Here is a 16,859-nt window from a genome sequence, read left to right as displayed (position 1 = left end):
TCTGGTCCACTCTCAGGGCTTCCGGGCCTGTGTGTGGTCAAGGAAGGGGGCACTGTCCCACCTCAGCTCCTCCCAGTGGTGGAGTGCAGGGCGTGTGGGCTCAGCCTAACCCACCCGCCAACAGGCTTCTCCGGTGGTTTCTTTAGAGGGCAGGCAAATATCTAATCCCGGAGTCTGTGGATCTGGAGTGTGTGGAATACTGTGTGATATACGATAACAGCACCATCTCCCTGGAGCTAATGCTGAAAGACGAAAGCAGTGACGATGACAGCGCTGACGATGGCAAGCACAGTGAGTCTTTACCAGAGCAGCAAGAATAAGAGTTAAGTGACTGGGCGCTTTTGCCACATGCCGGGAGCTCTGCCTGGGCCATCTCTGTAGAACAGCCCTATGGGAATGGCAGAGTCAGAACCAACCTGGGAAGGGTCTAGGATGTTTCCTTCTTTGCAAGGTGACAAGAGAGCCTGCCGTGGTTTCATGGATGCTGGCGCAAGACCTGAGGATCCTGAGTCATAGATAAAAGGCTTTATTTCTCAGAGCAATAGAAGTAGCCAGAAAGCAGCGGGTGGTATTGTTAGAGAACTCTGAGCTTAGGGGGCCTAAATCTTTTCTAACAAACATGCAGACAGCCTGCATGCCCCTGACTCTGGAGGGAGGAACTCTCTACCATCCAAGGCTGTTTGTTACAGATATCCTTGAAAAGTCAGTGCCTTGGTTCAAAGGACATGTAGAAACACGAAAGACCGTGGAGAGTTGGCTCCTAGTAAGTAATGTCTCCATTTTATAGAGGAAGAAATTGGAGTCCAGGAAGGTGAAATAACTTGTTCCCCATGTTTGGGACCGTGGGTTTCTACTGCTGTGTAACAAATTACTCCCAAACTCAGTAGTTTAATACCATAATCATTAGTTGTCTATTTGTTTCTGTGGAATTCAGGAGCACTTAGCTGGGAGGTTCTCGCCTGTCCTGAGGCTGTAGACATAATGTCAGCCAGACTGCTGTCCCGTGAAGGTGAGATGGGACCAGGACGATATGCCTCCGAGATGGTCACTCCCGTGGGAATAGCCAGGAGTCCTGTGTTCCTCACTGTGTGGACTTGCGCAGAGGGCTGCTTAGACGGCCTCACGACAGGGCGGCTGCTTTCCCCAGAGAGAGTGGGCCAAGACAGAGGGAGAGGAGGGGACAGCCACACACCTATTTATGACCTGGTCTTGAGACGGGAATACTAGAAGCAAGTTCATTAGAAGCGAGTCACTGAGAACAGCCTACCCTCAAGGAGAGGGGAATTAAACTAAAGGGAGGCATTTGAAAGTGTTGGAAGAGTTTTTAAACCACCACACCTAGTAAGTGGTGGGGCCAGGATTCAAACCTGGGCTCTGTCTGGTCTCCCACGGCCTAAATCCTGGAGAACAGTGCAGTCACTGCATCCTCGAGCTGGGCCGTGGCCAGTCCTAGTCTGCTTCACTGAGTCTCCACTGCATTCTCCATTCAGCTCCTGCTTTGAGCTGGCCACACATTGCCGCTGCTTGCTGGCTCAGTGACTGATATGGGTGGATGAGTTCCATGGGCTGGGCATTCATACCAGTGGCCACTGGGTGGCGTTAGGCTTCTACCTGTAACACAACTAGTTTTCTCAGGAGGTCCTTAGCCAGGAAATTGTCCCCTCTTCTCTACATTCATCCCTGGTCTGCAATCCTAGGAATGTTGGCTGAACCCTGAAGTCCTAGGAAATGGTGGTCGCTAAAAAAAATCCCGTCTACACTCTACCTGATCTCACTTTAGCACTATGGAGCCGCCATCCTCACTCAGAAAGAAATCACAATCACAGAACAACAACCCCCCCAAACCACGCACTTATAATTTGCTTACTCAGGGAATATTGCACAGTCAGGGACAACTGCAGTGGCCAATGGCTTGATGGCCATAGTGTTCTTTGTTTACTGATATGGCAAGCAACATTCTTTGTCCATAGTATATACCAGAGAGAAATTAAACATGTGCACGTAAAACCTTTTACATGGGTGTTCCTGGCAGTCTTATAATAGCCACAAAATGGAAACACCTGAAATATTCATCCACAGATCAGTGGATAAACCAAAAATGGAGAGCCACACAGAGGAATATTATTCAGCTATGAAAAAGGACGGAGTGCTGACACTTGCTGCAACATAGATGAACTTTGACAACATCATGCCCAGTGAAAGAAACCAGACACAAAACACCACATTTGTATAATTCCATTTCTATAAAATGTCCAAAATAGATCAATCCATGAGAAATTAGGTTAGTGGTTGCCTAGAACTGAATGTTTTCAGGGAAGTGAGGAATGAAACCCTCTAAGTGGTACATGGTTTCTTTTGGAGGTGATTAAAATGTTCTGAAATTGACTGCAGTGATGGTTACACAACCGCGAATACATTAAAAACATTCATTTCTATACTTTAAATAGATGACTTGTGTGGTATATCATTTACGATATTGTACATACACATACATGGCTCAGCTGGTAAACAATCCACCTGCAATGTGGGAGACCTGGGTTCGATCCCTGGCTTGGGAAGATCCCCTGGAGAAGGGAAAGTCTACCCACTCCAGTATTTTGGCCTGGAGCATTCCATGAACTGTATAGTCCAGTCGGTCGCAAAGAGTTGGACACAACCAAGTGACTTTCACTTTCATATACACATACGCATTTCACTTATGTTGGATCGTCCTTCCTTGCAACAATATGGAAATGAAAATGAAATCTTGGCATTTACAAAGATCAGCTTACTTGGCGGTGAATTGCTTTTTAAATTTTAGTTGTAGCTTTCATCTCTGTTTACATTCGCTTCAGTTTCCTCGATAATTGTTTTTCAGAGTGGAGTGCCTGTCCACTGGCCCTCCAGGCAAACAGTGAGCACACAGGAGACAGTCGTCTCTTTGGTCTCTGCTCTTAGGAATAGTGCTTGGAGCGGCTGTGGAGTGTGGCAGAACCCTAACCCACCTCACCCGCCACCCTATCCTTATCCTGAGAGGAGGCTACGAGCACTTCTCGGCCATGTACCACTTCTTCCGGACACAGAAGATCATCTGGATGCCTCAGGTAAGCTGGGCACTGAGCACAGGCAGGCCCGGGTGGGAGCATGGCCTTTCCCTGGGGACCGAAGGGGTAGGGGGCAGGGCTGGAGAAAGAAGAGGGGACAGATGATGTGGAAATGGTGGAAGAGGTGTTGACGATGACTTGGGAATGAACTCGGGCAGCCAGGAGGTCCAGTCCAGTCCAGTGTGATGAATTTATAAGTGCCAGATGGAGGCAGAAGCCAGCGTGGTGTTTCATCGATGAGGCCAGTTGAGAGAGCAGGGATCCGCGGCGGGGGGCTCTGGGTGATGGGTCGTGGTCAAAGCCACACAGGCAGGGCCATCCTTAGCTGTCTGGCCTCACAGATCCTGGCTGGGTCCAGAGGATACAACGAAAGGGTGAGATAGCAGCCCCTGCCTACAAGGAGTCCTTTGTCTGATGGGGGAGGCAAGGGTTATAACAAGGTGTGGCCAAGGTGTTACACAAGGTGTCCGGAGCCAAACCAGAGGGTGAATAAGGTGAGCACTGGGGGGCAGTCACAGGCAGACGGGGCGATCCTGGGGGGAATTTTACAGCATCTGGTTTCTTGAAGAGTCAGGAATGAAATGGAATGCGAGCCTGCAGGGGTTTCATTCTTTCCAGCAATTACTTCAGCTGTGCTCTCACTCTTGCCGTGGGCAACATCATGGGCCGATTCCATACTTTCAGACCACTCTCGGTTATGAAAAATTTCAGCTTCATCATATTATAAAACAACTGGAGAAATGTGCTTATGAACTGGAATTTGGTGATAGTAAGGAATTCCACCTGATGCGAAGAGCTGACTCATTGGAAGAGACCCTGGTGCTGGGAAAGATTGAGGGCAAGAGGAGAAGGGGATGACAAGAGGGTGAGAGGGTTGGATGGCATCACCGACTCGGTGGACATGAGTCTGAGCAAGCTCCGGGAGTTGGTGATGGACAGGGAAGCCTGGTGTGCTGCAGTCCATGGGGTCACAAAGAGTCGGACAGGACTGAGTGACTGAACAACAACAAGGAATTATTGTTACATATTTTTTTAGGTTGTGATGACATTATTATGGCTGTTTCTGAAAACGTGAGTCTTTATCTTTTAGAGATACATAATGTGATATTTATAATTAAAATAACATGATGTCTAGAATTTCCTTCAAAATAATCTGGGGAGGGTCGGGAAGTTGGAGGCATATATGAAACGAAATGGGCCATTTGTTGATAATGAATGTTTGCTGAAGGGTGATAGATCCAGGAGTTTTTTACATTATTTTCTCTACTTTTGAAATAATTTTTTAAAAGGGAATAAAACAGACCAGTACAAGCTAGGCTAGTTTAACGTTCTAGTCTCAACTCAGGTCTTCTTTCCTCTCCCTTCTCAGAGTTGGGCAGCCTTCCATTGTCTGGGGGTGGGGACTAGGAGTGGGGAGGAGTGTATGGTAGCTTCAGGGATACCTGCTTACTTCTCCTCTTCTGGTCCTGGTCCCTTTGGTGCTGGGGGTCCGTGTGGGTCCTGTCTTGTGTGACTGGCTGCTTATCAGTGGTGGGGATGTGCCCTCTTCTCACTCTGCCCCGCCTGGTTCTGTGTGCCACACATGACGGCCTTTGAGGCTGGTTTCCTTTCCATCTGCTACCAGGGATCCTTCAGAGAGAGCCAGCCGAGAATTCCTGACAGGCATACCCCCCAGGTCCCTTCCCTTCCCTTGGCAGCTCACGACCTCCCACCCCATCCACATTCCTTCACCCGAAGCCCAGAATGAGCCCCCGGAGGGTGTGACGGTGGGGATGAGGCTGCTCCTGGCCTTGCTGGCCTGGCTGCTCCCGCCAGCCCGTGTGAAAAGGCAGGGACCCACACCTGGGGTCATACTTGTTCCCAAACTCAGGGTATACATGTGACGCTCTCCAGGGGACTTCCTCACCTTCTTCCGCTGAGCTGTGATTCTTAGCTCAGCAGCTATACAGCGGTCTTCCCGGGTCCCTCCAGGCACCCCTCTTTGCTCCCAGAGGAGCGTCCTTACTGGCTTTGCAGTAACGAGAGGGAGTCTTTCTTGTCTGCAAACATCACATGCTCATGCCTCACCTTCTTTCTTTTTCTTTTTTAAAAAATATTTATTCATTTTTGGCGGCACTGGGTCTTCATTTCTGTGCATGGGCTATCCCTAGTCACGGAGAGCAGGGGCTACTCTTGTCAAGGTGCTCGGGCTTCTCGTTGCAGCGGCTTCTCTTTTTGCGGAGCACGGGCTCTAGGTGTGCAGGCTTCAAGAGTTGCAGTGCATGGGCTTAGTTACCCTGTGGCATGTGGGATCTTCCCAGACCAGGGATTGAACCCTTGTCCTCTGCAATGGCAGGCAGATTCTTAACCACTGGATCACCAGGGAAGCCCCTTTATTTTTCTTTTAAACTTATAGGAAGGTGGAATTGGCATAGGTTAAACAGCACATATTTAGGATGTACAATTTGGTCACTTTTGACATGTATACACCTGAGACTGGTCCTTGCCCCAGTTTTAAAGTAGTTTGGGAAGGGAGATAGGGTGGTGGTTGGGGGTGTCTAGCAGGGCCTAGACAGGTGAGTTCTATGCTGCTTGTTGGAGGCCCTCGTAGGATGTACATTCCTAGATTGGCTTCTCCCTACTTTGGTACCTTTGTTACTAATTCAGGGGCAAGAGTGAAAGCCCCACTCTGTTCCTGTTACATGTTCTGACATGTGAAGCAGCAGTGTCTCTGATGCTCCCCAAGGAACTCAGGGGGATGGAGGCACAGAGTTTGGACTCTGAGATGGCTCCTCTACTTTAGACTGAGTGACTTCTAATTTCCTGTTTTGTATGTTGTTATTGTTTAGTTGCTAAGTCATGTCTGACTATTTGTGACCCCATGGACTGTAACCACATTGGGCAGTGGGCTCAATTTGGACATGTTAGTTTGTGGTACTGATTTCTTTTACATTTGTCGACATGGTTGTCAAAACTGTGTCCTCTAGAATTAACCGGCAGTAGCTGTTTAGAGCAGAGCATGTCACACCCACTCCCCCATGGCCCTTAAAACCACCGGGAAAGGAAACTGGTTTGAAAGCATCAGGAAGAGCCTTGACAGATTTGTGGTGAGATTGAGTGAGATTTTCCACATGAAACCAGGAGGAGTTCACTTGGCTGCAGCAAGCTGGGCGTCCTGAGGGAGTGGTCACCGTGAACCCTGGGGAGTGCTCTGGGTCACATTTGTGGGTAGTGGGCCTGCCTGCCTGCACATGGAAGGGCTGAATGTCTCACAAATTTGAAGGTTGACTTGGAGTGGTGTCTGCTAGTTGATAAAAAAGCTTTTGAGATTGACAGTTTGGGAGGAATGTGGGCTGGTGGTGGGTTCACTGGGAGGGGAGGTGTGCTGAAACCAGAAGGCGCTGGAAGGCTCAGGTGGACTGCACACTAGCTTGAGGTACTTAAGATGTTGTTTCTGGGTCGAACTTGGAGCCAGAGGTAGTTTAGAACTACTTTGACCTTTGAAATTATATTGGTTAGCATTTCCTATGGAAAACTGATGAAAAAAAGGGGGTTTCTAAACAGTTTGAACATTCTTTGGCATTGCCCTGCTTTGGAATTGGAGTGAAAACTGACCTTTTTTCAGTCCTGTGGCCACTGCTGAGTTTTCCAAATTCAATGCTAAAGCAGAAGCTCCTCTACTTTGGCCAGTGATGCAAAGAGCCAACTCATTGGAAAAGACCCTGATGCTGAGAAAGATTGAAGGCAAAAGGAGAAGAGGGAAGCCGAGGATGAGATGGCTAGATGGCATCACTGACTCAATGGACATGAGTCTGAGCAAACTCTGGGAGATGGTGAAGGACAGGGAAGCCTGGCATGCTACAGTCTATGGGGTCGCAAAGAGTCAGATACAACTCAGCAACTGAACAACCGCTACCACCAGATCATATTCTATAAACATCAGTTTATACAATGTTAGTGGATTTCTTTTTCTTTTTTTCTTTTGAGGTTATGCCTAGGTTTTATTTTACTAAATATAACAAGTAAGTTTTCAGTCTATGCCAACAGTAAACAAGTATCCACTGTTTTATTACAGATATCTGAACTACAAGAGGTCACCCAAGGAACCATTAGAGGAATTTTCTTTAGTTCTGGAGGCATGCTTTGAGAACAGTCTTAGACTGGTGTGCTTCTCTGGCTGTTTTCCAACTTGTTTATAAGTCTCATTAATAATTGTTTAATAATTATTTTTATTAATATTTTTATTAATAATTGTTTCTAACCACCTGATGGGTGGTCTAATAATCTTTCCTTGGAAACACTCAAATTTTATAATCCACCCCCCAGCTTTATTGAGGTATAATTGACATATAAGACTGTGTAAGTTTAAGGCATGCAACATGATTTGATACACATATATGTTGCAGCTTCCCTGGTGGCTCAGATGGTAAAGAATCTGCCTGACATGCGGGAGACCCAGGTTTGATCTCTGGGTCAGGGAGATCTCCTGGAGAAGACAATGGCTACCTACTGCAGTATTCTTGCCTGGAGAATCCCGTAGACAAAGGAGCCTGGAGGGGCTACAGTCCATGGGGTCCCACAGAGTTGGACAGGACTGAGCAACTAACACTTTCACTTTCACTTCATATGTTGCAAGATGATTACCATAGTAAAATGGACACATCCATCACCTCACACAATTACCATTTATGTGTGTGTGAGCTGATGAGAACATTTAAGATGTACTTTCTTGAAATTTTTCTTAAAATTTCAAGTATATAATACTGTGTTATTAACTGTAGTCACCATGCGGTACATTAGATCCCCGGAACTGATTTGCCTTATGTCTGGAGGTTTATAACCTTGACTAACATCTCCCCATTTTCCCCACCCCCACAGCCCCTGGAAATACCATGAGTTTTGCTTTTTCAGAGTTCCACATGTGGGTGAGATCATGCAATGTTTTGTTTTGTTTTTACTTATTCACTCAGCACAGCACCCTCAAGTTCCATTCATGTGGTCACAAATGACAAGATTTCCTTCTTTTTTATGGCTGAACAGTATTCCATTGTATATACATGCCATATTTTCTTTATCATTCATCCATTGATGGACTTCTAGGTCATTTCTGTATCTTTTGTGAATAATGCTCAAATGATCATGTGGAGTGCAGGTATATCTTCAATATGGTCATTTCATTTCCTTCAGATATATACCAAAAGTAGGATTGCTGGATCAAATGGTAGTTTTGGTTTTAATTTTTTTGACATAATTTTTTAAATTAAATTTTATTTTATATTGGGATGTAGTCACTTTACAATGTGGATGTGGTGTTAGTTAAAGGGGTACAGCAAAGTGGCTCAGTTATTTGTATACATATATCCACTCTTTTTGAGATTCTTTTCCTGTATAGGTTATTATAGAATACTGAAAAGAGTTGCCTGTGCTATTCAGTAGGTCCTTGTTGATTATCTATTTTATATACTGTAGTGTGTGTATGTTAATCCCAAACTCCTAATTTATCCTTCCCCCTACATCTTTCTCTTTTGATAACCATAAGTTTGTTTTCAAAGTCTGTGAGTCTGTTTTTGTCTTGGAAGTAAGTTCATTTGTATCATATGATTTTTTGTGTGTATGTGTGTGTTTTTTTGTATCATATTTTTAAGATTCCACATTTAAGTGATACCATATAGTGTTTTTCTTTCTCTGACGTGTTTCACTTAGTTATAATAATTTCTAGGTCCATCCATTGTTGCTGCAAACAGCGTTACTTCATTCTTTTTTATGGCCGAGTAATATTCCATTGTATATACGCACCACACCTTCTTTATCCATTCCTCTGATGTTGAACGTTTAGGTTGCTCCCATGTCATGGCTATGTAAATTGTGCTGCAGTGAACATTTGGTTAGTCTCATTCACGATCCCAGACTGCCTTTCTAAGCTTGTTTGCTGAGCCGCATTTCAAGAGACAAAACAAAAACAGCTTCTTCTCTGGGGATTGTTATGACAGCAGGCTTTCTCCATCCCCTCTTCAGGAACTGGATGCCTTCCAGCCATACCCTATTGAGATAATACCAGGCAGAATCTACCTGGGAAATTTCAAGCAAGCCTGCGACCCTAAAATTCAGAAGGATTTGAAAATCAATGCACATGTCAACATCTCCATGGAGACAGGGCCATTGTAAGTAGAAATACCATTGATTTTTTTTATATTAGTATTATTTATTTATATAAGACCTCTAGTGGCATGCACTGATAGAATTGAAAGGGCTTTTAGAAGTCAGTTTACATTGGAATGGGATCTGTGTTGTTTTCATCTATTCCTAGCCTGCTCTTGGCTTCCTGGCATGAGCATCGCATCCTCTGCCCCAGACTGAGACCTGACACTTGCCCCACACCCTGTACTTAAATCTCACCAAAAGTAACGCTTTTTTGGTGCTTTGACATTCTGATGCAAAGTCATCCTGGTTTACCCTGCTTTTCCTGTCTCAGGCCCTCTGAGAAGCGACCCCTCTGTTAGTCCACCTGGGCTGCTGGAACAGAATACTGCAGATCAGTGGCTTACGAACAACGGGCTTTCTCACGGTGTGGAGGCTGGGCAGTCCAAGATGGCAGATTCCATGTCTGATGAAGGCTTGCTGTTGGTTCACGGATGGACTCTTCTTGCTGTGTCCTCACCTGGCGGAAGGGGCAAAGCTTTCTAGGGGTCCCTTTTACAAGGGCACTAATCCCACTCATAAGAGTTTCTATTTCTGCCCTCATGAGCTAATTATCTCCCCAAAGCCCCACCTTCAAATACCATCACTTTGGGAATTAGGGTTCAACATATGAATTTTGGGAAGACACAAACATTGGATACAGCAACCGTTATGCCTCAAATTTTCCCTGATGCTAGGGACATACACACACACACACACACACTCTCTCTCTCACCATTGTTCATGGAGCGGGAAAGTTCTTTACAGCCTTGCTTGTCAGCCTGTGTCTTTCCATCTACGTCCAGTCACGATCACCAAGGCCTCCACTTCCTCTAGTTCCTAATCAATCCACTGTTAGGCTTTCCCCAGCTCCCTCGACTTTGCCCTGCCCCTCCTCTTCAGTAGCATATGTAGGTCTTTATCCTAAAGCCTAGCCAATTGGATTAGCCATTTGTTTGTGTGTATACCTCTCCCATCAGGGGAGAGCTCCTTGAAGCTGGAAGAGGCCCTATTTGATTTATCTTGTGTCCACTAGGGTCCAGCTCAAGGCTGGGTACCCTATAGGCATTGAGCAAGTGTCTGAGGAAAGAATGAATGGTTGGTGATAGATGGATGAATGGATGGTGGGGGGGGGGGTGGTCGGGTGGGGAGGCAGCAAGAGAGCAAGGGGAAGGGAAGGATGGATGGACAGAATGAATGAATGAATGCATGCATGCATGGTGAATTGTGCTTGTATTTGTCACAGCAAGTGCTCATGCAGAAACTAAACCAGAATATTTTTATTCTTGAATCCACTGCACCTTTCTGCATGCCACAGTGAATGACCAGCAGGCTGTGTTCTTCATAAATAACATTTACCAAGCGCTCAGTGCACACCAGGCATTGTGCCAAGCTCCATCTTCTCATTGAATGGGCCACAGGCCTCATCTCCCTCTTCTCTCCCCCTTGTTCATGAAGCTCTCACCACTCTGATCCCCATGATGTTTCTCAAGCATCCTAAATATCCTGGCCCTCGGAACCTTTGCCCTTGGATTCTCCTCTACCTGGAACAGTCTTTCCTCAGATAACCGCCTGGCTTGTCCTGTCACCTCCTTTAAACCTCTTCCCAATATCACCTCCTCAGGAAAGCCTTCCCTGACCACCCTATCTAAAACAGGAGCCCCACCACTGTCCATCAGTCTTGTCAATTGACTGTCAGTCTTGCTTCCTCCATTTAACATAGCAGACTCATTACATAGTTCTGTCCTCACCGTCTGCACTGTGTTCAAGGAAAGCACCAGGTTTGGTTAATAATAACAACATCCCGTTTATTGAATATGGTGCCAAGCAGATTGCTAAATGCCTTACGTAGATGAGTTGATTTAATCTACACAACACCCCTCTGAGGCAGGTGCTCTTTTTCTGAGAGGGTGTCATTTATTTGCCCCCATCTCCCTGCTGCCAGCTCAGCATCCTCCCCTTGCGGTCCTGTTACTGTGGATAAAGGACACCACAGCCAGGCTCCGGGCGAGTCTGCCTGATTACGTGCTTTTCTTCTGTTTAGTTTTGTAGGTGACGCTGACAGGCTTCTGCACATCCAGATAGAAGATTCCCTGGAAGCAAGCATTACACCCTTTTTACGCCTCCTCTGTCACTTCATTGGTAAGGGGCATTCTTCAACCAGGCCCCGACCGGCCTGTGCCCGGGGAGCAGAGGGGGCCGTGGCGCCTCGTACCTATTGCTGCCGGTGACTCCCAGCTCTCAGGAGAAAAAGGGCAGGGCTAAGCACAGTGCAGAGCCTCGTGAGGCAGGCAGTATACCGTTACCACATTTTCCAGATGGAGAAACTGTGGCTTCGAGTGCCCAAGCCCCACAGCCAGTGCTCACTGGTTGTGGTTCACATCCAGGCTGCACAGCCTCTGTCAGCACCCAGGTGCCCGTTGGGTACGGTCCTTCCATCCCCACCTGGGGAAGTCAGTCAGTGGCCGACCTTCCTGGGAAGGAAGCACAGATAGCTCAGAGAAAGACTTTGTATGATGATGCTAAATGCATCATTTGCCAGGCAACGAAACAGTATCCTAGAGCTGTCACGTGACCCGCCTAGACCGTGGTGTGCTGGTTCTGAACCTACTCCTGGATCCACTGAGGCCAGTCGTCTTCCGGATCCTCAGGGAAAGAAACCACGCACAGCCTTCCACCTTTCCTTCCCTCCCCAGACATACACCTGGAGCTCAACTCCGTCATCCTGGTCTTTTCCACCTTGGGCATCAGCCGCAGCTGTGCGGCCATCCTGGCCTACCTTATGCATCGGAACGGGCAGACCCTGAAGGTACGTATTCCCTGGTCCAGGAAGTGAAGTCAGAACTGCACCTCAAAGGAATGGGTTCCCAACACTGCCTTGGGACCTTAATTGATGGTGAGGGGTTGAGAGGGAAGGGTCAAGGGCTTTACCTAACATTCCACACCCAAGGACAGGGTGCCAAGATCTGGGCTAGAGGCCTGAGGCTGGGCACCTGGGGCAGGCAGGACCCAGGCTGGGCAAGGCTGTGGCCAGCAGCACCATCTGCAGGACCCCCACCGCTGCCCATCTCTCTACTAGCGTTCGTTCAGGGTTCTCTAGGGGAGGTACGTTTTGGCTGCTGCAGTGTACCTGTTGGCCATCTGTATGTCTTCTTTGGGAAAATATCCATTCAGAATCTTAGCCCTTTTAAAAATCAGATTATTTGGACTTTTTTTGTTAGGTTTTTTTTTTTTTTGCTGTTGAGTTGTATGAGTTCTTTATATATTTTGAGTATTAACCCATTATCAGTTATATGATTTGCGAATATTTTATCCCACTTCTTATGTTGCCTTTTCCTTCTCTGTTCAGCTCAGTTCAGTCACTCAGTCATGTCCAACTGTTTGTGATCCCATGAACCACAGCACGACAGGCCTCCCTGTCCATCACCAACTCCTGAAGCTTGCTCAAACTCATGTCCATTGAGTTAGTGATGCCGTCCAATCATTTCATCCTCTGTCATTCCCTTCTCCTCCTGCCTTCAATCTTTCCCAGCATTAGGGTCTTTTCAAATGAGTCAGTTCTTTGCATCAGGTGGCCAAAGTATTAGAACTTCAGCTTCAGCATCCGCCCTTCCAATGAATATTCCGGACTGATTTCCTTTAGGATGGACTGGTTTGATCTCCTTGCAGTCCAAGGGACTCTCAAGAGTCTTCTCCAACACCACAGTTCAAAAGCATCAATTCTTTGCGCTCATCTTTCTTTATGGTCCAATTCTCACATCCATATATGACTACTGGAAAAACCGTAACTTTGACTAGGTAGACCTTTGTCAGTAATGTCTCTGCTTTCTAATATGCCATCTAGGTTGGTCATAACTTTTCTTCCAAGGAGCAAGCATCTTTTAATTTCATTGCTGCAGTCACCATCTGCAGTGATTTTGGAGCCCCCTAAAATGAAGTCTGTAACTGTTTCCATTGTTTCCCCATCTATTTGCCATGAAGTGATGGGACCAGATGCCATGATCTTAGTTGTTTGAATGTTGAGTTTTAAGCCAGGTTTTTCAGTCTCCTCTTTCACTTTCATTAAAAAGCTCTTTAGTTCCTCTTTGCTTTCTGCCATAAGGGTGGTGTCATCTGCATATCTGAGGTTGTTGATATTTCTCCCTGCAATCTTGATTCCAGCTTGTGCTTCATCCAGTCCAGCATTTCACATGATGTACTCTGCATGTAAGTTAAATAAGCAAAAGTGACAATATACAGGCTTCTTTGTAATCTTTTTTTTTTTTCCTGACTGCACTGCACAGCATGCAGGATCTTCTAAGTACCCCCACCAGGGATTGAACCTGTGCCTACCTGCAGTGAAAGTGTGGAGCCTTAACCACTGGACCACTGGGGAAGTCCAGATTGCCTTTTTAATTTGTTGATGGTTTTCTTGGCTGTGCAGAAGCTTTTTAGTTTGATGTAGTTCCACTTGTTTATTTTTGCTTTTGTTTCCTTTGCTTTGGGTGTCGATTCCTAAAAGTCACCACCAAATTGACGTCAAGGAGTTTACTGCCTGTGTTTTCTTCTAGGAGTTTAATGGTTTCAGGTCTTCTATTCGAGCCTTTAATCCACTTTGAATTGACTTTTGTGTATGGTGTAAGATAGTGGTCCCATTTCATTCTTTTTTTTTTTTTTTCCTTTGGCTGCATGACTTGCAGAATCTTAATCCCCTGACCAGGGATTGAATTTGGGCCCCCGGCAATGGAAGCAAAGAGTCCTAACCACTGGACTGCAAGGGAATTCCCAACGGTTTCATTCTTTTGCATGTGGCTGTCCAGTTTTCTAGCACTACTTATTGAAGAGACCATTCTTTCACCATTGTATATTATTAGCTTCTTTATCCTAAATTGACCATATATGTATGGGCTTATTTCTGGGGCTTCTCTTCTGAGCCACTGATAAATGTGTCTATATTTTATGCCAATATCATACTGTTTTTATTACTATAGCTTTGCAATATAGTTTGAAACCAGGAAGTATGATGCCTCCAGCTTTGTTCTTCTTCCTCAAGATTGCTTTGGCTATTTGGAGTCTTGTTGTTCCATACAAATTTTAGGGTTGGTTGTTCTATTTCTCTGAAAGATACCATTGGGATTTTGATAGGGTTTGTGTTCAGTTTGTAGATTGCTTTGGGTGGTATGGACATTCTAACAATATTCCTCCAATCCATGAGCATGGAATATCTTTCTGTTTACTAGTGTCTTTAATTTCTTTCATCCTTGTCATGGTTTTCAGTGTACAAGTTCATCTCCTTGTTAAATTTATTTCTAGGTATTTTACCCTTTTGACACAATTGGGATTATTTTCTTAATTTCTCTTTCTGATAGTTTTTTTTATCAGTGTATAGAAACACAGCTGATTTTTGTGTATTGATTTTGTATCCTATAACTTTACTGCTTTGTTTATTCATTCTAACAGTGTCTTTGTGAAGTCTTTGGGGTTTTTATATATAGTATGTTGTATGCCAAGAGGGACAATCTTACTTCTTTCCGGTTTGGATGTCTTTTTCTTACTCTGTCTAGAACTTGCAAAACTATGTTGAATAAACGTTGTAAGAGTAGGCATCCTTGTCTTGTTTCTGATCTTAGAGAAAAACTTTCAGCTTTTCACCGTTGAGTATGATGTTAGCTGTCAGCTTGTCATGTATGGTCTTTATTATGTTAAGGTATGTCCCTTGATATATTTTTGAGAGTTTTTTTTTTAAAGAGGCAAATGCACACTTGTGAACATGCTTTTTATTACCATGTTCTCCAGATATGTTAACACATGGTTACTATTTGTGCAACTTTGCCCTGCGTCATCTGGCTTTTAAAAGGTTAAGTTTTGGCCCATGTGGGAGATTAGGGGTTCCACTTCCCCACATCTACACTTCATATCAAAACAGCACTCATCTCTCTACTTGTGATGAGAACACCTTATTCTGCTTTCTCCCACCTTCCTCATATTTTCTCAGCATTTCCCCATAGTAACTTCTGCCACAAAGCCTTCCACACTGCTTTGAAGCCCACTCACTCACTGTCTCCCCACTACCCAACCTTCTGGAAGCTTCTTCCTTTCTTCCATCCCCTGCTCATTTTGGTCCCTGTTGCTAAGAATTTTATTCTTTTGATGCTAGCATAAATGAAATTTTCCTAACTTCCTTTTCAGATTGTTCATTGTTAGTTAGATACACAACTGATTTTGTATCCTGCAACTTTGTTACATTCTAACAGATGTGGGTTTTTTTTTTTTTATTTACTCTTTAAGGTTTTTTACATATGAAATTCTTAAGTTCATATCAGCCGCAAACAGAGCTGCAAAACTTTGTATTTTCCAATTTGGATGCCTTTTCTTTTCTTTTTTCCTAATTTCCCCAGCTAGGACTTCCAGTACAATGTTGAATAGAAGTGGTGGAAGTGGGCACCCTTGCCTTGTTCCCCGTAGTCTCAGAGGAAAAGCTTTCAGTCTTTGACCGCTGAGTATGATGTGACCTGTTTGATATGTGACCTTTGTTATGTTGAGATGGTTTCCTTCTGTTTTACAGTCTGCTGAGGCACCGCTTTTGCCTTTGGCCTTTTTCCTCCATCAGATGGAGACCAACTGATGACCTTCCTTCATGAGATAACCTTTCCTGTATTTTGGGATGGGCACTTGAATGAAGGCAGCTTCAGTTTTCCTTCTTCAGAGAATTTGCCCAAGTTCTCGTCTTCTTTCCATTAATTTACCCACTTCCGATGCAGACTTTGTTTTTATTTATTTATATCCTTTTGGGCTGTGCTGGGTCTTTGTTGCTACCTGAGGGCTTTCTCCACGTGCAGTGAGTGGGGCTTACTCTTGGTTGTGGTGCATGGGTGGGCTTCTCACTGCAGGGGCTGCTTGTGTTGCTGCAGAGGGGCTCTAGGGCACGCAGGCTTCAGGAGCTATGGTGCACCGGCTTTGTTGCTTTGAGGCATGTGGAATCTTCTGTGACCAGAGGTCAAACCCGTGTCCCCTGCCTTGACGGGAGGATTCTTAACCACGGAACCAGCAGGGAAATCCAGTGCAAATCTTTTTGAGGCAGCACTGGGTGGCAGGCATGGGCATGGTGCTTCCTCGTCCACAGTAGGCTTCACATGTTTTCTCAGCCTTCACAGAGCCATCTGACAGAGGAGTGACTTCTGTCTCTGCATTCAGTAGCAGAGGTGCAGATGGGCTTGCCCAAGGCAGAGCCAGCCCCTTGACCCCTACGCCCTAGTCTAACCCCCGGCTGCTGCTGTTTCTTTGTCCTGCCCTTAAGCTATGCTGCTGGCCCCTGGGCAAGTGTCTCTTGTTCCTCCTGAGCTGGCTCTCTTCAAGGTGAAAGGGGCCCAGGTCCAACCCTGAACTCTACTTTTCTCTCCTTGGTTCACAGAGATCCTGGGCCTACCTCAAGAAGTGTAAAAACAACATGCGCCCAAATCGGGCTTTGGTGGTTCAGCTGTCAGAGTGGGAGAAGGTTGTCCTTGGAGACATCGTCACGGACATCCAGAATCCACCCTACTGATTCTGTGGTCCAGCTATGGGGCCAGAAGAACCTGACTTGGGGGCTTTTTGTGGGTAGTCGACCAGGGTGTGTAACCGAGGAATAAGAAGGCCTTTGTT

General features: G+C 45.6%; 1 protein-coding gene across 6 annotated transcripts in view; it reads left to right on the top strand.

Moving 5' to 3' along the window:
- Window positions 1-16,859, top strand: part of STYXL1 (serine/threonine/tyrosine interacting like 1) — a 27,063-nt gene extending 10,204 nt beyond the window's left edge. For 3 of the 6 annotated variants that reach the window (XM_065924857.1, XM_065924856.1, XM_065924855.1), the window contains 6 exons: window positions 147-291; window positions 2,938-3,083; window positions 9,078-9,223; window positions 11,284-11,381; window positions 11,936-12,048; window positions 16,630-16,859. In XM_065924857.1, the coding sequence (XP_065780929.1) occupies window positions 147-291; window positions 2,938-3,083; window positions 9,078-9,223; window positions 11,284-11,381; window positions 11,936-12,048; window positions 16,630-16,761 (780 nt within the window). In that variant the 3' untranslated portion in view covers window positions 16,762-16,859. The other 3 variants (XM_065924860.1, XM_065924858.1, XM_065924859.1) reach the window with 3 other exon arrangements.

Source organism: Muntiacus reevesi, chromosome 2, assembly GCF_963930625.1.
Source record: "Muntiacus reevesi chromosome 2, mMunRee1.1, whole genome shotgun sequence".
Taxonomy (NCBI): Eukaryota; Metazoa; Chordata; class Mammalia; order Artiodactyla; family Cervidae; genus Muntiacus; species Muntiacus reevesi.
Note: the sequence above shows the minus strand (reverse complement) of the source record. Positions and strands in the feature narration are given on the sequence as shown.